General features: G+C 41.5%; 1 protein-coding gene across 3 annotated transcripts in view; it reads right to left on the minus strand.

The window, feature by feature from the left end:
• The window catches only part of MYOM1 (myomesin 1), a 216921-nt gene that overhangs the window by 82287 nt on the left and 106757 nt on the right, over positions 1 to 27877 (minus strand). For all 3 annotated transcript variants that reach the window (XM_033933965.1, XM_033933964.1, XM_033933966.1), the window contains 5 exons: positions 23894 to 24093; positions 22548 to 22604; positions 14215 to 14339; positions 7027 to 7210; positions 2468 to 2642 (listed from right to left, as the gene is read on the minus strand). In XM_033933965.1, coding sequence (XP_033789856.1) covers positions 2468 to 2642; positions 7027 to 7210; positions 14215 to 14339; positions 22548 to 22604; positions 23894 to 24093 — 741 coding nt within the window. The remainder of the gene's footprint in view (positions 1 to 2467; positions 2643 to 7026; positions 7211 to 14214; positions 14340 to 22547; positions 22605 to 23893; positions 24094 to 27877) is intronic.

The following is a 27877-nucleotide window of genomic DNA, read 5'->3' on the forward strand; positions in this document are numbered from 1 at the left end:
GTCACCACTTTTATTAACAACATTCACAAAATTTAGAGTAGGTAGCAGCATTTGTAGAGGAGTGTTCTAGAGTGGTTAGAGTCACTGCCTCAGCACCCTGAAATTATGGGTTCAATCCCAGCACTGTTCCTTGTGACTTTGGGCAAGTCACTTCATTTAATTTAATGTGGTGTCTTATATACTGCTAAATCTCCCAAAGGATTTGAAGTGCTTTATAAAACAATTAAATTGATTTAAATAATGGCCAAAAATCTAATCAGGAACTTTGAATTTCCCTCTCTGTCCCAACAGACTCACAATCGAACTATAGTACCTATGAAAGAAATGATTACTTACATTTACCTGTATAAAGAGAAGGAAGAGGGAAAAGATAATGCAATAAATTCAATACTATAGGTGCGTAAAAAGCAAAACAAAAGGAAAAACTTCAATATCAAGAAACCTCAAAGAAAAATCATATAAATTAAAAGCAGGGGAAAAAAAATAGCAAAATTAAACAACAAAAATAAAAATAAACCCCAGTCATTCTCACTACCCTCAATCTCAGTCTGCTTCTAATTCAATGACCCCAATCAAGCCAGGCCAGCCCAGGCCGCTACCACAAAAGCGAATCCTCCACTTCAATTTCTGTGCTCCTGAAAGGCTGGAACCAAATGCTGCAGCCCCACCAGCCCGCTCTGAGATGGCAGAATGAAAAGAGATGGAACGTCTTCCCATGGGACTCCAGAAGAAGTTGTGGGCTGGGAGCTGGATACAAGCAGAGGCTCTGGGCTGAAAGCTGGCTGTAAGAGGCATTCTCCATGCCATTAGGACAGCGCCACTGCAGTACCAGCCATAAATTCTGGTTCATTTTAGATGGTTTGTTAGATGACACCTTTTTGGATTGTAGATCACACATCTGAGTCCCTCCGTGCTACTGTGTTGAACCATTGCCCCAGATACCTTAGTTAGATAGTATGGGACAGATAGGAAAAATACTTCAGAGTACCTGATTTTAAAACTTGCTGTACACTACTTTGAGTGAATTACTTCATAAAATGGGCAGTTAATAAATCCAAATAAATAAAATGATACAGTGCTCGTGTTAACATTTTCCTATGTACGTCAGTACAGTAAAGAAACTGATGGCAGATAAAGACCACAAGATCCAAATGCTTTGTTTGATTTTTACTATGTACCGCAATACTGAAGATCCATCTTTCTCTCTGACTTTCAACATATTTTCCAGTTTCAAACCATCCTCTTTCTTTTTTTTTTTTTTTTAATCTTTATTATTTTTCAAATATTAACAGTGCATTATAAAGAATTAAACATAAACGAATCAGGAAAAGCACTTTAAATATACAAACATTTTGAAAACAATCATTTTCTCCCCTCCCCCTCCCTTTCACCAATAAAAATAGAAACACCTATATAATTTCAATAAATAATAATGCTTTTCCTCCCTCCCTCCCTCCCACCCTGGATGCGTAAGGAAATCAACTAAAAAGAAAAGGTACATGACAGCTAATGTGACGCAATAAATGATGTCAATGGGCTCCTCACCATTTTAAATGCATTACTATATCCCAAAAATTCAGCATTTATTCTTTCATACTTGTAACTGGAACATAAGTTCGCCCACCAGAAAGTACAGTGGAACCTTGGTTTACGAGCATAATTCATTCCAGAAGCATGCTCATAAACCAAATTGCACGTATATCAAAGCAAGTTTCCCCATAGGAAGTAAGGGAAACTCGCTTTGATTGGTTCCACCTCCTCCCCCCCTCCCCCACGAGGCTACCGGCGCTGCTCCATTCCCCCCCCTTGAGGCCACCAACGCTGCTCCATACCCCTCTCTGTGTTCCGGCATCCCCCCTGCGAACCGGCATCCTCTCCCCTGCTCGCGTTACCCCCCTCCACCACGATCCTACACCCCCCCCCCCCGAGTACGGCAATGACATCCCTTACCCTGACTGGGCACCAGTGCCGGTGCCCGGAGATCCTCCCTCTTCTGGCGCGGCCTGGGCTGGGCGGTGTGTCGGAGATCCTCCCTCTTCTGGGCTGGGTCGGGCTGGACTGGCTTTGAGCATTTGCGCATGCTCAAAGCCTTCTGGTCTCACTCTCTCCGAGATTCTGGTGCCCAGTCGGGGTAAGGAATGTCATTGCCGTGCTCGGGGGGGATGTAGGATCACGGGGGCGGGGGGGGCAGACGCAAGCGGGGGGAGATACCGGATTGCTGGGGGGGATGCCAGATTGCGGGGGGGGGGGGGCACTCGTACAGCGAGGCAAGCTCGGTTTACGAGGCACCAAGTTTGCAAATGTTTTGCTCGTCTTGCAAAACACTCGCAAACAAGTGCACTCGTAAACCGAGGTACCACTGTATAATTAAGTCGATCATAACTCTTCCAATTGCGTGTTATAAAACCATAAAGCTATGCTGTCTGAGAATCAACAAGCCAACATACCACATTTGCACTGCTATTACCTGAGGTCCTTTACCGGATTATTGTTGCATGGTTCCCATTTACCAGATCCAGCCACACTTCCTTCAATGTAATACCCAACCAGCTCCTTAGCATCTTTGGGCTCCTCCCAAGTAAGAACCACTGAAGTATCAGTATTTCTGCTTGGTATTGGATGGCCTGGAGATTTGGGTATATCTAAGAGAAAGAAAAAGACGTGAACAAAAACAAGTTTATAGAGTTGTCTCAATGAAAATATAACAATGAATAATTGATTACATAGTAGCATAGTAGATAACGGCTGATAACGACCCGAATGGTCCATCCAGTCTGCCCAACCTGATTCAATCTAAAAATTTGTTGGGTTGGGTTTTATTTCCTTAGCTATTTCTGGGCAAGAGTCCAAAGCTCTGCCTGGTACTGTTTTTAGGTTCTAACTACTGAAGTCTCTGTCAAAGCTCACTCCAGCCCATTTATACCATCCCAACCATTGAAGCCCTCCCCAGCCCATCCTCCACCAAACAGCCATATACAGAGGCCCGGATTCTGTATAGGACGGCCCAGGAGTGGCGTCCTATACAGAATCGGGCCTACACTAAACCCCAATTCTGTAACCGGCGTCCATGTTACAGATGCCGGTTACAGAATCGGGTTAGAATAGACGCGGCCGCTACACTTATCGCGGCAAGGGATCTCCCTGCCGCGATAAGTATAGTGGCCGCCTGTCCGATTGCCGACAGGAGGGTGCCCAAACCCTCCTGCTGGAAGATGCCCCCACTCCCCCCGACACTACCGATCACCGGCAGGAGGGTGCCCAATCCCTCCTGCAGGAAGACGCCCCCCTCCCCCACGCTAACAGCCCCCAAACCTCCCCCCACCAAACTAACCTTAATTGCTGTCCGGACGGGTCTTGCCCATCCAGCAGGCAGGCCCGCCTCATCGAAATGAGGCGGGCTTGCCCCATCCCGCGAAGCCTAAGGCCTGATTGGCCCAGGCTCTAGAAGCCTGGACCAATCAGGCCTTAGGCATAATGGGTCTGCCCATCCCCACTAAGCCTAAGGCCTGATTGGCCCAGGAAACACTGCTTTTTTTCTTCGACAAGCAAGATTAAGACGCACACAAGTTGGTGACTCCAAAGCTTAGGGTTGCTCCATAATGGATTGTCTTAGTCCTTGGAGCAACCTGCATATTCAAGTGCAAGGTTTGTTAGTTGGTAAGCATTGCCTGACCAATAGCACTGTTCTCTGCTGAAGCATGGGCCAAGCAACATTTGAGGAGAGGACCAGGTATTTGCTTTGCAAATGGTATTCAATGAGGCTGCTATGGTTGCAGTAATCTTATGAGGCTTAACCTTGGAGATGAGAGGAATAAACACTTGTTCATAGCAGAACTGTTGTACCAGAAATATGCCAGTTCACTAGGATTCATTTTGCACTGGCCTACTAATCTTATTTGGATCAAATGAACAGTTGAGTTGATTTTCTCAAGATACAGCTCTTTCTAAGAAGCATATAAACACCTGTTTACAATAAAGAATATGAAGCGCCTTCTCTCAAGCTTTTGAATGAGGTTTCAGACAGAAGATTGGAAACACTCTGTCATCATTCAGGTAGAAAGACATAACAACCTTAGGTAACTATATAATATGTTTGTTTATCCTGTAAGCTGTTCTGAGCTCTTTGGGGACAGCAGGATAGAAAATGAATTAAATAAACAAATAAATAAACTTTGCAAGGATGGAACTAGGTATATGGTTCATATGTTAGGCATTCCTGAAGTTCATTAATTCTACTAGCTGGTGTTATAGCTACTAGGAAGAGCACTTTTCAAATTAGGAATTTGTGAAGTGCTCTAGCTAGAGCAGGGGTGGGCAACTCCAGTCCTCAAGAGCTGGAATCCAGTCGGGTTCTCAGGATTTGCCCCATGAAAATACATTGAAAGCAGTGCATGCAAATAGATCTCATGCATATTCATTGGGGAAATCGTGAAAACTTGACTGGATTCCGGCCCTCGAGGACCAGAGTTGCCCACCCCTGAGCTAGAGGTTCAAAAGGAGTGAAGCAAGGATTAGACTCAGGCCTTGAGGCACATAAGGCCTCTGTAATGAAGTAGGATTTTCATAAGTGTGCAACCAGCTGCAATTGTGAAGCTGGAAGGTTGTTTACTGGAGCATGGTATGTTGACAGCATACTGAAATGCACTCTGATATAAGAGGTTTAAAGCCCAAGCAATATAAGTGGCATAGATACTGAAGAATCATCATAGGATAGCATGTAATAGGATCAGAGCCATTAGCAGAGAACCAGACTGAAAATCTTCTATTTGAAAGCACATATTTGACTACTAGGCTTCTAAACAGCTATTTGTATGTCCTGGATGGGCTCTGTCAATAGAAGAAGCTGAGAAAAAAGGCCAAAAGAGAGGGCTTTGTATTAGAAATGAGTGGATTGATGGGACAACCTGAGGTACTTCTTGTAAAAAGGATGGATTAGGATTAGGATATGTGTGTATGCATCTTTGAAATTCAGGATATACATGCAGGCTCCTTCCTAGGGCAGAGGAAGAATATAGGAAATGGTGGTCATTCTGAATTTCCAGGTTGTGAGGGCTAAAGATTGGCCTTCCTGTTGAGTGATCAGTGCTGGGAACAGAAGCAGCTTGTGAGAAGGTAGAACTGCCAGGTTCTGAAAGAGAAGGAACCATTGTTTTTTTAGGCACTCACTCAGCTGCCTCTCACTATCTCTCTTCGCTTAGATCCCCCTATGTCCTCCCCCGCCCCGTGAGCTCCGCTCAGTTTGTAAGTCCCTCCTATCTGTGCCCTTCTCTTCAACAGCCAACTCCAGACTCCATCCCTTCTGCCTTGCTACGCCGTATACTTGGAACAAGCTGCCTGAATACCTACGGCAGGCTCAATCTATGGCAGTGTTCAAGGCCCAGTTAAAAGCCCACCTCTTTGAGAGTGCTTTCAACTCCTAACTCCTCTCACCTTGGGTTCTACACCCCCAACCCTAAATGTCATGTCTGTCTGTCCAAGTTAGATTGTAAGTTCTTCCGAGCAGGGACCATCTAGAAATGTAAAAATGTACAGTGCTGCGTATGCCTTTCAGCGCTATATAAATGATAAGTATTAGTAGTAGGGAATTATGTGAATCACTGAACAATGGTTTTGATGGAATTGGTGCAGTACTCTGAGTGGAACTGGAGGATGAGCATAAAGAAACAACCAGGTCCATGGAATTGGTAGTGCATCTACTGCAAGATTGGAGGGGGGGGGGGCGGAAAGATTGGTGAATCTGAGGTGACAGCTATCCTGAATAACAAAAAAGGCCCAAGTGTCTGTGATGATTTTCCGACAAGCTGATAGAAAAATTTGAATCCTGCCTCCCATAGGTAGAGCAGAATAAATATTTGGAAGAGACTAGATGTGAGAGACATAGTCAAAATGAAGGTTGTTACTTAGGCTGGGTAGAGGTCACTTGCTCTCTTTTTATCTAGCCTTAAGTTGAACCTGCTGAGATTGGTTTTTGGCAATAAAATCTCTTGTGATAATAACAATTTTGTCTCCAATGGATGAATGATGAGCATGTAGCAGAGATGGTTGATGTGGTGGGTTGAACTGCAGAGAGATGCTGAAGAGAGGAGTAATGTTTTTAATCATATATACTGTTTCTTTATCTTCTCTCCATACAGTAAGTCTTTAGTATAAGATCTGCTAACTTGAATGGATGTCCTGAAGCACAACCATGTTAGGTGTTGGGCTGCAATTTAAAGCACAGACTCCAGCAGAGGTTTCAAAGTACACACAAGCAGTTCTGATCAGATATGTAACACATGCGTCAGCTTCTGCTACTATGGAAGGTACTTGTTCTTAGGCTTGTAAAGAAAGAGCTAGCGAGAAAATTTGTACCTGTACATATAATAACTTTAGGAGAAAGCTGAAGACTCATCTCTTCACCCCGAACCTCTAATTCAAAACATAAGGGCATTTCTACACTTTAGAACCTAAATTAGAAATCTTATTGTAAACCACATTGAATCCTTGTAGAAACTTGTGGTATAGAAGAAAATGTATGGTGTGGTATATTATGTAAAGCTGCTTTGATTGTAACCAGAAAAGGAAGTACTGTATATCCAATTCCATCCCCTTTCCCTTTGTTCAGATAAAGACTTAAACCAATTCAAACATGAGCCTCATTTCCAATTTCTTCTAACTGGCCAAGTAATAGGGAACCATCCATCTAATCAAGGACTGAATCAGATTTAATTTCATCTAGCTTTCCTGATCATTCTGCCCAAACTACCCCCTGTTCTCAGAACAAACTTACTACATTCCTAGCCTAGGCTCTGACCACTTTTCCTAGGGAGGCACTTCCACATTCTGAGTGCTGATTCTCTCCTCTACTGCAAACTTAGTACCAGGCAGCCCCAAAAAACAGAAGCAGGCACCAAATCCTGATCTCCCGCATGAAAGAGCACATAATTCTCCTTGAGCCACAAATTAGTTATAACAGAACTCAGTTACATGGGCACCAACACAGAAAGGTGACAATTCACTTGAGCTGCAATCTTATATATTACTTACCAAGTTTGTCCCCGATCAGAGTGGCTTCAGTGGCTTCAGAAGGCTCACCCACACCAGCTGAATTGCACGACCGAACGCGGAAGCTGTATGATTTCCCCTCATCCAAGTCAAATATAGCGAAACGGGGAGACTTTACTGGGATCTCAGTGTTAACTCTCTGCCAGTTATCTGTGCCTGCAACACACTGTAGCAGAAAAGTGGATAATATTATTTTCCAAATATGCTAAGTTTCAGAGATAATTTTATAGCTAGGTACAGAATAAGTATGTGCAGAAAATATGTTTTAAAGAAAATGAATGCACATACTTCTGCTTTGATAATGACCACACTTATACCTATTCTTTCTACATACAAAATTTCTGGATTAATTTAGTTGCCTATGGCTCAATTTTCAAAAATACGCATGCAAAGGGAACTACTTCCCAACTCTGCCCATTCAGTTTAGGTAGTATATGTGTACAAGTTGTACCCATGTATCTTCACAGTCACATCAGACACACATAACATTATCATTCACTCTTTCAACCCATCACTCTATCATTACAAATATAACACATACACTATAATTGTGGACACATGTTTGGCTGCAACTTTATTCCCCACAATCCATTAATATAGTCATACAATTCTGAATTTAACATAGAAACAATTTCCCCACTCCCAAACCTGAATTTAACATATTTATTTATTTAAAAAATTTCTATACCGTTTACAACTAAACAGTTTACATAATTCACACACATAATTTTAACACAAAAACATAATAAAATAAACATACAAATAATCCTCAGAAATCATACCTACAAAATAATAATATAGCTTGCATAGTAAAGATCATGAATAATTCATCAATTCTGCCAGAGAGCAAAAATTATTGGCTAGAAAAAGGCATTTACAAATAACTGCGTCTTAAGTAATTTTCTAAACCTGCCCTTTTCATTGCAATTTTGTATCCGACCCACTAAGGAGTTCCATATCTTAACTCCTGCACAACAAAAAGTCATTTTACCAGTCTCAACAAGACTTGGGGCTCCTTTTATCAAGGTGCAGTAGGGGTTTAACGTGTAGAATACCTCATGTTAAACCGCCTGCCACGCTAGTCGCTAAGGCCTCCATTGACGAGGTGTTAGTTATTTGGCTTGCCGCGGGGGTTAGCGCGTGATGAAATGTCCAACATGCTAACCCCGCTAGCGCACCTTGATAAAAGGAGCCCTTGGATTCACATCATAAGAACATAAGAACATAAGCAATGCCTCTGCTGGGTCAGACCTGAGGTCCATCGTGCCCAGAAGTTCGCTCACGCAGTGGCCCAACAGGTCCAGGACCTGTGCAGTAATCCTCTATCTATACCCCTCTAACCCTTTTTCAAGCAGGAAATTGTCCAATCCTTTCTTGAACCCCAGTACCATACTCTGCCCTATTACGCTCTCTGGAAGCGCATTCCAGGTGTCCACCACACATTGGGTAAAGAAGAACTTCCTAGTATTCGTTTTGAATCTGTCCCCTTTCAACTTTTCTGAATGCCCTCTTGTTCTTTTATTATTCGAAAGTTTGAAGAATCTATCCCTCTCTACTCTCTCTATGCCCTTCATGATCTTATAAGTCTCTATCATATCCTCTCTAAGTCTCCTCTTCTCCAGGGAAAAGAGACCCAGTTTCTCAAATCTCTCAGCATATGAAAGGTTTTCCATCCCCTTTATTAGACGCGTCGCTCTCCTCTGAACCCTCTTGAGTAACGCCATGTCCTTCTTAAGGTACGGCGACCAATATTGGACGCAGTACTCCAGATGCGGATGCACCATCGCCTGATACAATGGCAGGATAACTTCTTTCGTTCTGGTTGTAATACCCTTTTTGATTATGCCTAGCATTCTATGTTTGCCTTCTTAGCGGCTGCTGCGCACTGTGCCGTCAGCTTCATTGTCATGTCCACCATTACCCCAAGTCCCTTTCTTGGGTACTTTCATTTAATAACATCCCTCCCATCGTTTAGTTGTACCTCGGGTTTCTGTTTCCCACATGTAATACTTTACATTTCTCAACGTTGAACTTCATCTGCCATCTCGTCGCCCATTCCCCTAGTTTGTCCAAGTCCCTTTGCAATTCTTTGCAGTCCTCTTTAGTCTGAGCTCCACTAAATAGTTTGGTGTCGTCTGCAAATTTTATTATTTCGCACTTCGTCCCTATTTCTAGATCATTTATGAATATATTAAATAGCAGCGGCCCGAGCACCAAGCCCTGCGGGACCCCACTTGTGACCCTCCTCCAGTCCAAGTAGTGGCCCTTCACTCCTACCCTCTGTTTCCTACCCGCCAACCTGTTTCTGATCCATCTATGTACGTCTCCTTCCACCCCATGGTTCTTCAGTTTCCAGAGTAGGTGTTCATGGGGCACCTTGTCAAAGGCTTTTTGGAAATCTAGATATTACCCCACTCCCAAACCACAAGAGGAGGTAGAATAAGGAAGTATAATAGCTGAAAGGAAAGAGGAAGTAAGTAAATTAATTACAGATGAATAAAAGCCTAAATCAAAGAGGAAAGAGGAAATCAAAGAGGAAATGTTAATAATAAATATTAATAGTCAGCTTTAATGAGATCTCCAGCACAGTGAAATCAGCTCCCACCCTCTTCAAAGCTGAACTTTTCAATTGGGTCTCTTCATGTATGTGCACTGGCAAATTTCCGATGGAACTTGGTGACATCCTTGTAACTCCAACTATTAAAAATTCTAAGGAGTCTGTTTCCCTGACTGCCAACTACAGACCTATCGCCAACATACCATTTTTTCTTAAACTAATGGAAGGACTGGTTAACATTGACCTCATGAAATATCATAAAGGATGCATTGTTCTCAGTAAAGAGACCTCTTATTAATTGGATGTTATTTCAAGTCTTCATCCTGAATGCATGTAATGTAATCATTTACTTCAAACCTCCTTCCTACCTCAAATATTGTGTATTAATTTGATTTAATTTATTCTCTAATTTATTAATTTAATTAAAAAACTATCCATTGACAAACTAAGAGTACAAACCTATTTTTTGTTTAATTGATTAACAAATATATGTATTATTTAATTTAATTATGGTATCAAAACTTAAAATCACTTTATTCAACCTATCAATATAATAGTAAATTTAATCATAATGTCTAAACCTAAAATCAATTCATTCAATTCATCAAATATATTTCCATGTGTTAAAGAACAGCAACATTTATCTTAATGGCTTCCTTGCCAGAACCAACGTTTGTGGGTTATGAGCTCATAACCCACCAACGTTGGTTCTGGCAGGGAAGCCATTAAGATAAGTGTTGCTGTTCTTCTTTGAAGTCTAGGAGAGCTCTAGTGAACTTTCACATAAATTTGTATTTAACTTTTAATTTATTTGACCTTCTGAAGTGTTACTCACAAGTTACTTGTGCTTTGCTGAGATTTATACATCATGCTCTTCATGTTTGATTTTGATTCCTGTTCTAGAAATATTTTATATTATTTATGAGAGAAAAATTCTACAAATGGCACTGAAAATGTGGTACAGAAAAAAAATTGGGGTTGAACAATATTCTATAACAGGCATTCTGGAATCGGTGCACTTTACAGAATAGTGCAGAGCGCTGGGATCCATACTTAGCTCTGGGCGCGAGGAGTTACACCAGCTGAAACCAGTTGTAAATCCCAGCATTCAACTTGGGTGTGAATCCTATGAATTCTATAACACTGTATGCATGTTAAGGGAATGCCCCCAACTTACCCATGCCCCTCTCACAGTCTTTTGCAAATCTACACAGAAACATTTAGGTGCTATTCTATAAACGGGCAAGTAAGAAGGTTTTATTTATTTATTCCATTTTCTATACCATTCTCCCAAGGGAGCTCAGAACGGTTTACATTAATTTATTCAGATACTCAAGCATTTTTCTCTGCAATCCACAGATCCAGTTCACAGCTGTTTGGTCTCCCTCAAAAATTCAATTTTTGGATGTTGAGGTCCACAGAATAAATAATAGTTTTGTTACCAAAGTGTTTAAGAAATACCATTTTTTGCCATAAATTTTTAAAAGGAAATCAAAGAAATGGGTTGAATTCATATGAATCCTAATCATTCCTACTATATAAGACCTTGACATCCTACCATTTTCTCAGAGATGAAACATCAAATAATTGAAAGAAAAAGGAAACTCATTTCTGTTCACGAGATAACAAAAATTGTTGTAATTGAATGGGGTCCCAAAAGACATATTCAATGTCCTGTATCTTAACAAGACATTTACAAGGAAACTTTAAGTAGAATGATGCCTCAAGAGCTAACACTCTTGCTCTTAATTTCAAAAATTATTTTCTTCTTAACTGTATAGCTCTTGAGACATCAGGAAAAATGCTGACCAAGTCTCCACAAAACTTGGTAAGCCTATTTTTGAAGTAAAGTTTCATTATCAACATTTTATCTGTCTCAGACATACATATTATTACCATAGTGGACCTAGTCTGAATAACATCCTGAGTATCTTCCAAAAACTCTGTAAGATTAACTTCGTCTGTTATTAGATGGTCCACTTCCTGGTCAGTTTGTTGGTTTTTTTTTTGAGATATATAATAACAATTACTTAATGGGAAGTTTTCCACATTAGGTAATCCCAATGGTAAAAAATGGTAATGTGTCTCTCCAGATAGTGGGCTTTAAAAGGATTGTTTGTTTGAGTATTGTATTATATAAGTATCCATTTTGTGAAACCTTTTTCTTTGATATCATCTGATATTATTAAATGTATTAAATTTATAAATAAAAAAAAGAAAGAAATACACTGATTGCAATACTATTTTGCATGCCAACAGTTGTCATCCAAGGGCTTTTAAAAAGAGTTTACCATACTCTCAATTTTTTGCGATTTCGATGATACATCTTTTAAACAGCAAGCCAAAAAATCCATGCCTGATATGGAACTAAGAGGTTACTCCAAAGTGTACTCAAGAGAGCCTATAAAAGATCTAAGTATCAGAACCGAGCACTGTTATTCCAAGCACAGAACAGGGAAAGAGGGTCAGATAATACTTTAACATTGATATTACATTATATGTCAGAGGGGGAAGAGGTAGCTAATCTCATCAGAAGGAATTGTGGAGTGTTACAATGCCATCCTGCTCTTTTTTATTATTATTATTATTTATTTATACAATTTTAGAGAATTACCAAGCATAAACATCTTGTACAGAAAAGTGCGATCAAGAACCAAATTAACTTAGATTGATTCTCAAAAATTGAAAAACACAACAAGTCATAAAAAGGAAAGATACATAAAATAGACTCACTTGATCACACACTAGTCATCAATAACTTGGATTCAAGATTTAAAGAGTAGAATTTAAATTAATCAAAATATTAATCGAAGAAAGCCGTATGTCTACTGCGGTACAGGAAACTAAACTTTATTAGGCGCAGCTATTCCTTTCTCAAGACGTTTCATAGAGAGAAAACTTATCAAATGAGATGGATCTGTAAAAATATACTTCAAAGAACAGTATCTAACTACACATTTGCATGGATATCTCAAAAAGAAAATACCCCCTATTTGGTCATCCTGCTCTAAGAGGTATTGATCTTAGAATAGCGTTTTCTCGGGGCTGAAACTTAAGAGAACTTTTGAGTCCAGCCATGCTTCCTGTGGCTCAGGCGCCCATAGGAAATGTGGATCAAGTAAAACCTGTGACATCACTCTTGAATGTGATTCTTTTTTTTTATCCATATGATAATAAGCAATATAAGTTGTGCTACTCTACTACCTGTAAATTCTTATGCATTCAAATTATATATAGGAAAGACTACCCAACATTTGCACATTAGGGTTACTGAACACAGATCAGCTGTTCTGACCAAGAAGTTTGGTGCTCCCTTTGTCCAACACTGTCACGAGACCGGCCATAGTTTTGACTGTTTTAAAGTGTTTTCTATTGATTCTGTCACAGTAGGTAGTAGAGGAGGTGACAGTTAGATATTTGATCCAGCGTGAACAACACTGGATCTATCATTTACATACTTTGACACCTGTGGGTTTAAATCAAGCAGTTGAATGGAGGATATTTTTCTGAAGTGCATGCTGAACACAGAGTTGATTGGTATGTGGTGATTGAAAGCGGACAGGATGGGCAGTTGATGGGTTGTATGATTGAGAGATCAATGATTAGTCAAGGTGGAGTTACGGCGGTCCTTTCATAAGCAGTGTTAGGATCGGTTTCTAGCGTAGGCGGCTCTTTAATTTTGCTGCAGTGTCTCTACACGCTGACACCGTTACAGGCAGTAGTTCCCGGAGTTTGCCTAGAGTACAAGTCCTAGAGAGGGCGACTTTGTATTGACATGGGTCAAATTGAACGTTGGTAGAGATTGTTGCCTTGCGCTATGTGAGATTAGAGGAATAATGGATAGCATGGGCAAACATCGCTGTGGTTTTTATAATGGGTTATATGGGTTTAAGTTTGGAATAAGTGTAGACCCGGTTTCCAGTGTTGCAGGCCTTTCACTGTTTCTAGTTTGTGTAATACATGTTGAATATATATTTAGTGAAGTTAAGATATATGTGTGAAGTCTGTTTGAATGCATGGCTGGTCTCTTTTTTTGTTTTTTAGGTTATTGGATGTTAAATGTGGTTGAAACATGTTTAGATACATTTGATTTTCCTGATCTCCTGAGGAAGCCAAGGGCGAAATGTGCCCTGTTGAGATTACAACTAAATTGAAGTTTTATTGCCATTTTCAAGCTAAGTTCCACATTTACAATATTTATAGAACATTTGCAATATTTATTGTTTTAATATGACAATATAATGAATTAGGTGGGAGGTGGTGATTGACCTATGATTGAAAACAAAACCCCTTGAATGGATCAGCTTAGGCTGCAGTATAATGAGTTGGGGTATGAAGTTCTGAGGTCTCACCACAAGCGATAAAAGAAGTCCCATATTTGATGTACAGGTTCAGTCATACCATGCCTTCAGTATTTAATAAATAATGATTTTTTTTATTTTTGATATGTACAATTTCCCCCCACATTTTTGCAATTTATCATTTTTGATTTGCTAGTGGGGATTGTGTCGTTTTTGATTTTGTCACTAAATAATCCCGCCGTCCTAAACTCACAGAATGAGATGGAAAGCAGACATGCAAAGACACAAAGAGAAAACTGACAATTGTTTTACCTTTTCCACATAGTACCTGATGCCCTCATGCCCGCGCAGTCCAGGAGGATTCCAGCTCAGCACAACATAGTTTTTGGTGGCTTCAGTAACACTCAGATCTGAAGGTGGTCCAGGAACAACACCCTCTATGCAAACGGACAACAGAAAAGATGTTCTTAGTTCCCAGTGAGAACAGAAATAAGGCCTGCTTGGATGATGATCTGTTCTTTTCTACAGATATTCACTCCTGTACATAGTCATTTATGCAGCTTCAGTTTTCACAGAGCAAACTTATGACTACCGAGAGTTAAATGTATCTGGGGTAATTTAATACAGGCCTCCTGTGAGAAAGTTCCAAAAATGTGCTTATTTCATAAAGGTAACATAGGTGTCTAAGACATGTTCTTTTGCCACTAACTCATGCTATTTTAGCACAGGTCCTATTTTATTCAATGAAACCTAGTTACTAATAACTGGGGCTAACACACTTTAATGGTAGCACACATGGATAACTTCCCCCCGTAATGTCTTTATAAATTAGGCTCCCAGAGTAATGTTTAATACATCACTGTGCTCATTCACAAATTTTGTGCAAATAGGTATATATATCTACATTGTTATCTTACAAAGTAAGCACATGCCTAGCAACTCCACCCCAAATCTGATTCTGTAATGCCTATGAAGGAATCACATAAAAGTACATTTGATCTTGTCAGAATACATTCTCGAACATATGCATTGATCTGAACACTTTTATAACATCCATTTTCTAGGTATAAAATGTACTTTACTCATTGAAAATGCTTTATAAAATTACATTACATTACATTAGAGACTTCTATTCTGCCATTACCTTGCGGTTCAAGGCGGATTACAAAAGAATCATGGTTGGTCTGTTATAGAAGGAGATCAGTGGACATGGCTAGTGAAGGTAAAGAATAGGGCAGGTAGTTTTGGAGAGTCAGGAGGAAGGAGGAATTCGTGATGTTAAGACTTGAAGATATGGTTTTTATTTCTTTTCTGAATAACTTGTAGTCTGAGGTTGTTATCAGTAGCTTGGAGATCTGGCTATCCAGTCCCACTGCTTGAGTGGCCAGGAGGCCGTTGTAGAGTTTTTTCTGTTTCATTTCTTTGATTAGCGGGTGTGTGAATGGGTTGTGAGTTTTTCTATGTCTGGTTGAGGTATTATGGATGAGTCGGTTGTTCAGGTAAGTTGGGCTGTCTCCATTTTAAGTTTTAAATAGTATGCAGTAGAATTTGAATAGTATTCTTTCTTGGATTGGGAGCCAGTGTGAGTTGATGAATGCTTCAGTAATGTGGTTGTGTTTCCTTAAGGAGGAGACGAGTCTTAGGGCGGTATTTTGAATTGTTTGTAGAGGATGTTGCAATAATCAAGGATAAGGGATTGTACTATGAGCTGGAATTGTGGTCTTTCAAAGAATTTACGGACTTGTCTTAGGTTTCTCATAACGGCGAAGGATTTCTGTATTGTTTTGTTTATTTGTGGTTGCATGGTGCAGCATCTGTCAATTGTCATGCCTAGTAGTTTTAGGGTGGTTTGAATGGGGTATTTGATCAAGTTGATTTCTATGTTGGTTATAGTTGGGGTTTTGTTATTTTCGAGGAGGATGAATTTTGTTTTGTCTGGGTTGAGTTTCAGTTTGTGGTCTTCCATCCAGTTTGCTACTGGATGGAAGTTCGGGGTAGTGTGTCTGTTATGGTGGATTTTGGTTGATCAAAAGGTATGAGGATGGTGATGTCGTCTGCATAAATGTAGGAGGATATGCCTAGTTTGTCTAGGTATGTTCCAAGGGAGGCAGTATATAGGTTGAATAGAGTAGGGGATAGTGGGGATCCTTGTGGTTCTCCGCAGGGGTTAGACCAAGGTTCTGATTTTTTTAAATCCGATTTTACTCTGTATGTTCTGGATTTTAGAAAGCCTTCAAACCATGAGAGTACTTTATCTGAGATACATTACATTCCACCAATACCTTGCAGTTCAAGGCGGATTACAAAAGAAGTTATCTGGCCATTTCCAGAGGAATTGAATAGTAGAGTGAATTGCTATAAAGAATTGGGATTAGGGATTAGTCTTGCAGTGCTAGTTTGTCTTCAAGGATGTCTTGAATAGGAAATTTGCAGTAGTATGTTATGGTCTACCAGGTCGAATGCTGCGGTTAGGTCCAGTTGTATGATAAGCATTCTTTTTCCTGTGCTGAGGTGTTGTCTAACTGTGTCAATAAGGGAGCCTAGTAATGTCTCTGTGCTGAAGTTGGTTCTGAAGCCAGATTGCGTGGGGTGGAGTATGTTATGGTTTTCTAGGTAGGTAGTGAGGAGTTTAGCTACTAGTCCTTCTGTTAGTTTAACACATAGAGGTATTGAGGTGATGGGTCTATAGTTGGAAAGTTGGTCTGTTGGTCCTTTTGGGTCTTTTTGGATTGGGGTGATGATGATTTCGCTGAGGTTGGTTGGAAAAAGGCCGTCTGTGAGCATGTTTTGTATCCACTGAAGGAGTAGAGTACGAAATTTTGTACTTGATGTAGTTAGGAGATATGGTGGGCAATGGTTGAGGTCACAGGATGCATGGCTGTATTTTTTTGGAGAGTTTGTTGAATTTGGGCCATTGACTGTTGGGGAACTGGGACCAAGTTCTGTCTGCGGCTGTTGATTCTTTTTCTGTGGTGTGTATTGTGAATTCAATTGGGTGGAATAGGGTGAAGTTGAGGGTAGCTCTGGCATTCATGATTTTGTTTTTGAAGTGTTCTGCTAAGAGGGTGGCTGAGGGAGGCGGGTATTGTTCGTGGTCATGAGGGGTTTGGTGTCTGTTAATTGTTTTAATATTTGGAATAATTTTTTGGTATCTTGGGTTTCTGTGCCTATTAGGTTGGTGTAGTATGTTTTTCTCTTATCCTTTAGTTGAAGTTTGTATTGTTTGTTAACTTTTTTCCAGGCGGTTTTCATGTGGTCTAGGCTATTTTTCCTCCATTTTCTTTCTAGTTTTCTGTATTGTCTTTTGAGTAGGAGTAGATCATTGTCAAACCATTTGTCTGATCATCTGCTGGTTCTAGTTTTGGTTTGTAATGAGGCTAGTTCATCAAGGGTATTAGTGCTCAAATTGTTCCAATGTGAAATGAAGTCCTTTGGGTTGCATTCCAAGATTGTTTCATCTATTTTTGTCTAAAATTTGGTTGGCTCAATGTGCTTGCATAAGGTGTAAGTTACTTTTTTGGTTTTTGGTGTGGTTTTGTTTTTGGTCCAGTTGATATTGATGGTGTATGTGTAGTGGGCTGACCAAAGGGATGGGGACCAGGTTCCATTAGATGTTTGAATTTCAGAAGTGGATGGTTGATGGGTCATGAAGGCTGCAATGTCAGGTTGGTGTCCTTTCTCATGAGTAGTTTGTGGGTTTAAGATTTGGAAAGATTAGGCGTCGAGAAATGATAGAAGGTTATCTGCTGGTTTGGATGTTTGGTCTTTAAGATGTAGGTTTATGTCTCCTAGGATACGGTTGTATGCTGCTGTTAGTGAGTTTTGATAAATGAAGTTCTCAAATTCAGGTCTTACTGTGGTCCAGTTTCCCGGCGTTATGTAGAGAGCATGCAATTTAATAATAATAATAATAATAACTTTATTTTGTATACCGCCATACCCAGAGAGTTCTAGGCGGTTCACAACAATTAATAAGATTACAAATGAAGATAACATTGGAATTAACAATTTTTGGAATGTACATGTCATTGAAGTTGACAAGAATTAACAGTTTTTGGAGTGTACAGGTCAATGAAGTTGACAGAATATACAATGGAGTACAATAGGAAAATACAAGAGTATACAATAGGAGGGTATTTTTTTTTTTTTTTTTACAGGGAAAAATACCAGTCAGTGAAGTTAATTGGTTTGGAGGGTACATTAGGAGGGGAAGGTGGAGGTTCATGTGTATTGAGGGGAGTAGAAGAAGCGAGTGGGAATGTTAGGGATTCTGTCCGTGGAATAAGTGAGTTATGAGTTTTTTTCTGAAGTCCAGGTAAGTGGGGGCGTCAAGTATAATTTGGGCAAGCCATGAGTTTAGTTTGGCCGCCTGGAAGGAGAAGGTTTTCTCAACGAATCGTTTGAGATGACATAGTTTTAGGGAGGGGAAGGCGAACAGATGAATTCTGCGAGAGTTCTTATTGTTGTGATTTAATTTAAAGTGGGGGATGAGGTAGCTTGGGGATAGACCAAACACCGTTTTGTAGCTGAGGCATGCGAACTTGAACAGTACTCTGGATTCAAATGGTAGCTAGTGCAGTTTATGGTAGAAAGGGGTGATATGTTCCCATTTGTTTAGGCCAAATATAAGGTGGACGGCCGTGTTCTGAATCAATTTTAGTCTCCTGGTGGTTTTCTTCATGGAGCCTAGGTAAATGATGTTGCAATAATCAAGGATGCTGAGAATGGAGGATTGTACTAGCAGTCGGAATGAGTTGTCATCAAAGTATTTTTTTATGGTGCGGAGTTTCCAGAGCACCGAGAAGCTTTTCCTGATGGTAAGATCAGTGTGCTTCTCAAGGGAAAGGTGTTTGTCTAGGGTGACTCCTAGTATTTTTAGGGTTTGTTCTAGGGGGAAATCCGATCCATTCACTTGAATTGAGGTATCTTTGATTTTATCGTTGGGGGAGGCCAGGAAGAATTTAGTTTTGTCAGCGTTTAGTTTTAGTCTATAGAATAGCATCCAGAGTTCTATCTGCCTGAGTAAGTGTGATATAGAGTTAAGCAGCTCTAGGGTGAAACTGGTTAGTGGGATGATTATTGTGATGTCGTCTGCGTAAATGAAGAATTTGAGCTTGAAGTTGTGCAGGAGGTTTCCCAGGGAGACGAGATAGATATTGAATAGGGTGGGGGATAGTGGTGAGCCCTGGGGAACACCACAAGAATTGTCCCAGCTGTGGGAGAAAGAGTCGTTCTTGATCACTCTGTAAGATCTATTTTTTAGAAACCCGTTGAACCAGCTGAGAACCTGTCCGGAGATGCCGATGTGCGCAAGGCAGTTTAGGAGAATGGTGTGGTCGACTAGGTCGAAAGCACTGCTTAGGTCAAGTTGCAAGATTAGGGCGCTGGAACCCTGGCTGAAGAGTGAGTGCAGGTAGTCGAGTAGAGAGGCTATGATGGTTTCGGTGCTGTGGCCAGAGCAAAAGCCTGATTGGTTGTCGTGTAAGATGTCGAATTTGTCCAGGTATGTGGTGAGTTCAGCATTTACTGCCCCTTCAGTTATTTTGATGACTAGCGGGATGCTGGCGATAGGTCTGTAATTAGATGGGATGTTGGGAGGTTCTTTTGAGTTTTTTATAATTGGAGTTATCAAGATGTGGCCTTGCTCTGCTGGGAAGTTTCTGGCGGATAGTAGAGCACTGACCCATGTCAGCATGTTGGCTTTGAAGTGGATTGGGGCAGTTTTCATTACATTTGGGGGGCAAGTATCCAGTCTGCAGTAGGAGTTATTGTATTTGTTGTAGTATTTGTTAAAGGATTGCCAGTCTATGGATGTGAAATGGTTCCAACTTAGGTCGGTTCTGGACCCTAGATCACAGTTGGATGTGTTTGTGCTATTGAGGATAGGAAAGTACCCGTGGGGATTGGCAGGGGGCGTTATTGATGATCTTAATTTTTGTATTTTGGAATTGAAGAAGTCTGCTAGGGTGCTGGCTGTTAAAGTGGATTCCTCCCGGGTGTCAGTGAGTGCTTTTTAGTGTGGTGCTTGAGAGTTGACATGCTAGAAGGTCTATGTATGGGGTAGATGTTTTTTCAAGAATGTTTAGGGTTAGGGAGTCTTTGATTATGATTGCTAGTCCTCCTCCTCTTTTTTTCTCTCTGCAAGTCACTGTGATTTTGTATCCTTGAGTTAGGTTAAGTAGGTATAATATGAAAGAAGAAAGGGGAAAGATATCTCTAGTGGAACATGGGGAACACAATAGAATCTTCTCCTAGGTTTAAATAGTAATACCCTGTAAGGCAGGGGTGCCCAACGCGTCGATCGTGATCGACCGGTAGCTCAGGAAGGCAATATGAGTCGATCGCAGAGCCCATCCCGGGCTCTGTGATAGACTCGTGTTGCCATCCCGATCTACCGGGCCTATCAGCCTTCCTCTCCCCGATGTCAAAGACGCCGACGCCGGGCATTAGGCTGTTTATGTCATTTCGGGGGGGGGGGGGGCATGGTGGCGTGGTGGCGTGGCGGCGGCAGCAGCAACAGCAACAGCCTGAAAAAGAAATCATCCTGGCCCGGGTTGGTGTCATACTCCGGAACTTCTACCTCTTTCAGCAGCCCTCTCCCTTCTACCTGCTTCCGGCCACACCCCCTGCTCCGCGGCTCTCTTCGGCAACTCAGCAGCAGCGATCGACACAAGCTTCTGACGTCGGGGCCTACCCTCTGTGAGTCCCGCTTGTTTCAACTTCCTTTTTCCACAAAGGCGGGACTTGTAGAGGGAAGGCCTCGATGTCGGCAGCTTGTCTTGATCACCGCTGCTGACGAGTTGCTTAAGAGAGCCGCGGAGCAGGGGGGTTTTGCCAGGTGCAGGTAGAAGGGAGAGGGCCAGATGCAGGACTCGTGGGTGAGGGAGCAGAAGAGAGAGAGAAAGAGAGAGGGGAGGGAAACAAAAGGAAATATTTCATACTGGGCTGGGCCGGAGTGGAGGGAGGGTGGAAAGATTCTGGCTACAGGGTGCATTAACAAAGGAAAAGGGGGGAAAGCTGAAAATGGAGATAGTGACACAAAGAAGAGAAAGAGTAAGCAGGACCTACTGAATAAGGATAGAGATACAGAGGGGACATGAAGAGGAGGTGAAATAGAGACATAGAAGTAATGCTGAAAAAGTGTGTGGGGGGGAGATAAAGACATTGAAAGGGTAAATGGTGAACATGGGGTAAAGACAAGGACAGAGACAAATGAAGATTCTGAAAAAGTGGTGAGATAGGGATATAGATGAGATGGACACAAAGAAGGGTGATGCTGGAAAATAGGTGGAATGGTAATTCTGACAGACACAGAAGGGAAATGCTGGATCAAGGAGAGATGGGGCTCAGGCTGGATGGAATGAGGAGAAATGCCTTGTTGGCCCGGAACTTCCTCTCCTACGTCAGAATTGACGTCAGGGAGCGGAATGCTGGTCAGCGCGACGCTTCTGCAGGGAAAGCTTGGGACGGCGGTGGCTTGGGGGCTGTTCCCTGATGGCGGTGGCAGCAAACCGAGTGGCTTGGGGGAGGGCACGGAGAAAGAAAGAAAGGGGGCAGACAGGGAGACAGAAAGAAGGGAGAACAGGGAGACAGAAAGAAAAAGTTGGGGGAGAGAATGAGGTCTGGAGGAGAGGAAACATACAGGAGGCTGAAAGAAAGGAAGAAAGATTGGATGCATAGTCAGAAGAAGAAAGTGCAACCAGAGACTCATGAAATCACCAAACAGCAAAGGTAGTAAAAATGATTTTATTTTCAATTTAGTGATCAAAATGTGTTGGTTTTGAGAATTTATATCTGCTGTCTATATTTTGCACTATGGCTCCCTTTTACTATACCGCAATAGCGTTTTTTAGCGCAGGGAGCCTATGAGCATTGAGAGCAGCACGAGGCATTCAGCGTAACTCCCTGTGCTAAAACCTACTATTGTGGTTTAGTAAAAAGGGAGGGGGTGTATTTGTCTATTTTTGTGTTTTGTTACTGAGGTGACATTGCATAGAGTCATCTGCCGTGACCTCTTTGAAAAAACCCGGAATATGAATAATTAACATTTTCTCTGCCTTTCAGTGTGCTTTGTGGGTTTTTTTTAAATTTTATTGTTGGTAGATCATTTTGACTTAGTCATTATAAAAGTAGCTCGCAAGCCCATAAAGTGTGGGCACCCCTGCTGTAAGGGTTAATATCACAACTATTCAAATGTGTTACTTGATCTCTTATAGAGATTTTTTATTGAAATATAAACAAGATTACTTTTTTGTCTTTGATTAACGTATTGTTAAGTTATTTCAATGTGGTTTTTGTATTTTTTGAACTCATAATTGGCTACTTCAATAAAACTTGTAAAGACTGCCAGCTAGTCTTGTTCATATCATATATGTTGTTCAGCTTTCCTGATAAGGGAAATAAATTCTTACTGGTTTTCCAAGGGGAGGAACCAGGCCCCAGCTATATAAGGACCTGCAGACCCCACCTGAGGCCATTCCTGCCAAACTGGTCTTAGACTCAGGAATGTCCCTGCTAAGCAATTGGGTAAAGGGTGTCACAGGTACTTTAAATGTAATTTGATTACTTAAAATGTTAACATTATACTTCTAGTAAGAGGGCTTTCAGTTTTAAGGTAGCCAAATTTTAGAAAGTATGTTGTTTACCTGCTGGTTCCTCTTCAGTAACAATGATCTGTCCTGTCCATGGAGCAGACGGGTGACCTGAATGATGAGTGAAACATCATAGGAGTTGGTTTCAGAATAGCAAATTATATAGTGGGCAATTTAATATAGTATGCTATAAGAAAGGTGCCAAAATGAGTGCCAAGTACTATTCCATAACAATATCTGGGCACTCAGAGACCATTATGGAATAGAGCATAAGCTGGCATTTATGTGCCAACATTTAGGTAGGAGCACTTATGCCTGGTCTGTGGCAGGTGTAAATGCATACCTAAATGTTGTATAATATCCTATGTTAGGTGCCTGAATGTGGGATCTGCCCATGCCTCCCCCCCCCCCCGCATGCACTGCCCTCATATATACCCCCCTTGCAAATACACATACCCTGGATTTTATATATGGCGTTCACATTTAGGGCTGTAGCAAGATATTGCACTCCGTGTAACTTGCCCTCCATGGCACCCCCCCTCCATTCTTTCTGGCACTGCCCCTCCCCCCCTGATATATCAAACTTGCAGCTGTGAGTTTTGTACTTTATTCAAAATTAAAAATACAATTCTTTTTTCTATTACAGCCCAGCCCGATTTGATTTACTCAGACTGAGCAATCCACTTTCTGCCAATGCAGTTGTTGAACACGTTTTTAGCTGTGCTGGTTTAATACTGATTCACAAGCATGCTTGCATGAATGACTGTCATTTCCAAAATTTTATTTTACTAAAAGAAAAGTGGATTGAATTGTAGAACAATAAAATGTTGGGATAAAAACATTAACAATAGTTGCAATCATTCTAGCTAACAATACTTTTACTTTTTTACTCAAAAGTTATTATATTAGGCAAAAACATTTTTACTTTTACTTAAATATTAAAAAATACATGTATTTTTATTTTTTACTTAAGTACTTTGAACAAGTACTTTAAACACTTCTTATAAACGCTTTTAAACATTTTAAGTCCCCTTTTGTCAAGCCATGGTAGAGCATTTTTGTTTGGGCCAGCGAGGTAAATGCTCCAACGCTCATTCAATTTCTATGTGGTTAGAGCATTTACCTTGCCGTCCAGCGCTAAAAGGGACCTTAGAAAGATATTCTATTTGCAATGTATTGAACAAATGTGAACTGTGAACTTGACCTCTCCAAACCTCTCTCCAAAGGACAATCAATCACACCTACTTACACCCCCCCCTCCTCCCTCCTTTTATCAAGGAATAGAATGGGTGGCTCGGCAATTAGCTTGTGCTGCTCGGCAGTGCGGCATGATAAAAGGGGGAAGGGGTGTAAATCTGTGTTACATATACTATGTAAGCATGGTAACAAAAAATTCTTACTTTTAAGTCTGGCTCTGTCTGCAGGATCAAGAGCTGCTACTGGCTCTGAAACACGAGATGGATTGCCAATTCCACACTTGTTCACGGCTCGCACACGAAATACGTAGGAGCGACCTTCAATTAATCCTGTGACTGGGAAACGAGCAAACTTCACTGGCATAGTGTTGCACTGGGACCAGTGCGTGGTGCCCACTTCGCATCTGATAGAGACAAATAAAGCAGTAATGCGAATATAAACTATGGGACCACCGTCTATATCTGATTGAGATCAGGGAATGGGAAGCTCAGGCTGTTATGAAAAAAAAAAAAAAAAAAGGTATACATAGGGCTCCTTTTACTAAGCTGCATTAAGGCATTAACCCACGGAATAGTGTGCGCTACAATGCCGCGCGCTAGACGCTAACGCCAGCATTGAGCTATCGTTAGTTCTAGCCACGTAGTGCGTGCTAATCTGATGCATGCGCTAAAAACGCTAGCGCACCTTAGTAAAAAGGAGCCAATAGCACAAGATCAATACAAGACTATGAGAAGATTTTTGCACTTTTTTGAATATGAAGCAGGGTAGAGGAGTAGCCTAATGGTTAGTGCAGTAGTCTAAGATCCTGGAGAACTGAATTCAAGTCTCACTATAGCTCCTTCTAAACCTAGGCACGTCACTTAGGCTCAAATTCTGTAACTGGCGCCTAATGTTAGGCACCCATTTCGGAGGCGCTCATCTAGATAGGCGCCATCTAAATCGAGTAACAAGCTCACTTTTTAATCAGCAATAATTGAAACTTAGGCGCCTATCATGAAAGAGCGATTCTGCAACTAGGCGCCTCTAAAATCTTAGGCGGCCTTCAAAAAAGTAGGCGCTATGCATGTTAGGCATGGGCGTGGCTACATGTCAGGCGCCTTGTTGCAGAATCGCTGCTCTTAAGTATGCTTACGCGCTCAGCTAGGCGTCTAGCTTTTAGTGGTGCCTCGAGCTGGCCTATTTCTTGGGCGCCTCCAAAATAGGCTCCGCTCAGCGTGATTCATTAAACAGCACCCAATTTTACTTGAATCGCACTGAACAGTGCCTAACCTTTGGGCGCTTCTTATAGAGTTTGCCCTTTAACCCTCCATTGCACCAGGTACAAGAAACACCTTCAGTTTGTCTGCCCACCAGGGACAAAGTAACTGCGTATAAAGTGTACATTTAGTAGTGCTAAAGAAATGATTATTAGTAGCAACATAAAAAAAATGCCTCTTGATATTAGATTTGGGAAATTTTGCTACTGTTAAGGGAGGGGGAGCTATCAGTTATGCATGTATGTTTTTCCTGAGAAGAGACCACGCAAGATAAGGTGAAAATCTATTCTCTCCCAATATTGAGCTAATGGCAGTCAGGCGTGGTGGGCATAAAATCTGGATATTGAATGGCAGTATCTGGATATCTGCTGAATACCCAGATAAATTTGGTAAGTGGTGAATTTCAGCTACTTATTCAGATAGCACTTACCGTAGCTTTTTGGTTGTCCCTAGTTTTACAGGTAGGGGCACTGGATAACCTCCAGCACGTCCCAAGGTCTATCCATAGATTGTCCCAGCATTCTCTGGATATTGCAGAGGCAGTGAGAGGAAACATTCAGTAGCCACTCCTACTCAGATAAGAGCCTTTGAATGTGGACCCTACTGTGCTATAATGAGGCTTCCCCCTAAGGAGAGACGTTATCAAGGAGGGCTACTGTTAAGACATCATGTTACTGTTAAGCCTTGTTATTAGTAACTAGGTCTCATGGCATAAAATGGGACACGTGCTAAAATATAATGAATTAGTGGTCAAATAACCCATTTTTAGCAGTAGCCCACCTTGATAACTACACCATTAAGGCCCTCTTTCACTAAGCTGCGGTAGAGGTTTCTACCGTGGCCTGGAGCGCTAAATTCTCTGGCGCTGCCCCGATGCTCATAGGAATTCTATGAGCGTCGAAGCAGCATCAGAGCAGCATCGGAACATTTAGCACCTTGGGATGCGTTAGAAACCTCTACCACAGCTGAGTAAAAAGTGGGAGGTGGTAAATGTAGCATGTATTTCCATCTGAAAACATGGCCTCCTAAATCTGGTTGGAAAAGGAGGCAAAGGAGGCACTAACTAGTTCTTAAACTTAAGACCTCAGCTTTTTTTTCAGAATTTCAGCCATATTATTATTTTTTTCCTCACTTTTATAAATGATACTCGCTTTTTATGTATCTGTCTGTCTTAATTTAAATATCTTCTTCCCTAAATTTACTGGTAAGTGCTCCTGTGGTAATTTTTTTTAAATGGCCACCTTCTAATGGCAACATTAGCACACAAAAACCTACTAGTGAGATGAATATAAGAGGCAATTCTTTTCAAATCTTCTATGTGGTGAAGGAGAGTAGTGAAATATCTAGTATGATAAAGACTGAGAGACCTCAGGTGAACACTTGAGGTCTCTCAGTCTTTATCATACTTAAGGTCTCAGTCTTTATCACACTAGATATTTCACTACTCTCCTTCACCACATAGAAGATTTGAAAAGAATTTTCTCTTATATTCATCTCACTAGTAGGTTTTTTGGTCTTTTGACTTTATACTTTGAGGATTTCTTAACATTAGCACACAGCCATTAATGAAATAAATAGAATATTGGGGGTTTTATGGCTCCAGTCAGGGCAGGATTAACCAATTGGCCAAGTAGGCATGTGCCTAGGGCCCGAAATGGTCAGGGGGGCCCGATGAAGGAAGGCATCAACATTGTATTTTCCAAATGGCGATGGGCCCCTCCAGCATCGATCGGCAATACAGCACCCCCCCGATCGACAATGCGGGCCCCACTCCGATCGGCAACGCGGCCTCCCCCCGATCGGCAATGCGGGCCCCACTCCGATCGGCAACGCGCCCCCCCCACCATCAATGGAAAGTAAGACAAGCAAGCAACGTGGGTAAGAAAGGCAACGGGAACTGTAATTGTGCAGGCAGTGCTGCTTGCTTAAAGTTTCCCTCGGACACAGCTTCCTGTTTCTGCATGGGCGCAGGGTGGGGTGCAGCGAGGCAGGGGGCCCAGTGTACTTGTGTGCCTAGGGGCTCTCGATGAATTAATCCTGCCCTGGCTCCAGTACAAATGCCCTTAGCTTGCAGGAATGACATTATAAGGCCTTATGTTACTATTATTGGGATTTAGCTTACACTGATTTTAATAGTAGCTCAAGGTGAGTCACATTCCAGTACAGTAGGTATTTTTCCTGACCCTTGATATCAAGGCAAGTGCTCTAACCAGTAGGGTCCTCCTCCACAGCTTAGCAAGAGGACCCCAATGTTAACTTAAATTTAGGACCTCCACAGCCAACAATGAGATGCAGAAGCGGCACTGTAGTTTGCATTTCACAAATCAAATGCAACAGAGTTTTCAGCTCTGATTAGGTTGCTGCCTCTTAAGATATTACCTTTTGCTACCATTACTTATTTTCTGTGTGACTGGACAAAACTTCCTTTGATCTGCTCCTTACTAAAGCAGCACTGAATTCACTAGCATGACAGATCAGGATATTATATGGGATTTCTTGGGTTAACTCTGAAGCTAACTGCCTAAATTGTTTTGAATATCAGCCTCTCAGGGCTCCTTTTACTAAGGTGCGCTAGCGTTTTTAGCGCACGCAGCAGATTAGCGCGCACTAACCCCGCGCTACATGGCTACAACTAACACCAGCTCAATGCTGGCGTTAGCGTCTAGCGCGCACGGCATTGAAGCGCGCGCTATTCCATGCATTAATGCCCTAACTTAGTAAAAGGAGCCCTCAGTTTTTGCATGCAGTGCATCCTCTATAGCAGGGGTCTCAAAGTCCCTCCTTGAGGGCCGCAATCTAGTCGGGTTTTCTGGATTTCCTCAATGAATATGCATTAGATCTATGTGCATGCACTGCTTTCAATGCATATTCATTGGGGAAATCTTGAAAACCCGACTGGATTGCAGCCCTCAAGGAGGGACTTTGAGATCC

Source organism: Geotrypetes seraphini, chromosome 2, assembly GCF_902459505.1.
Source record: "Geotrypetes seraphini chromosome 2, aGeoSer1.1, whole genome shotgun sequence".
NCBI lineage: Eukaryota > Metazoa > Chordata > Amphibia > Gymnophiona > Dermophiidae > Geotrypetes > Geotrypetes seraphini.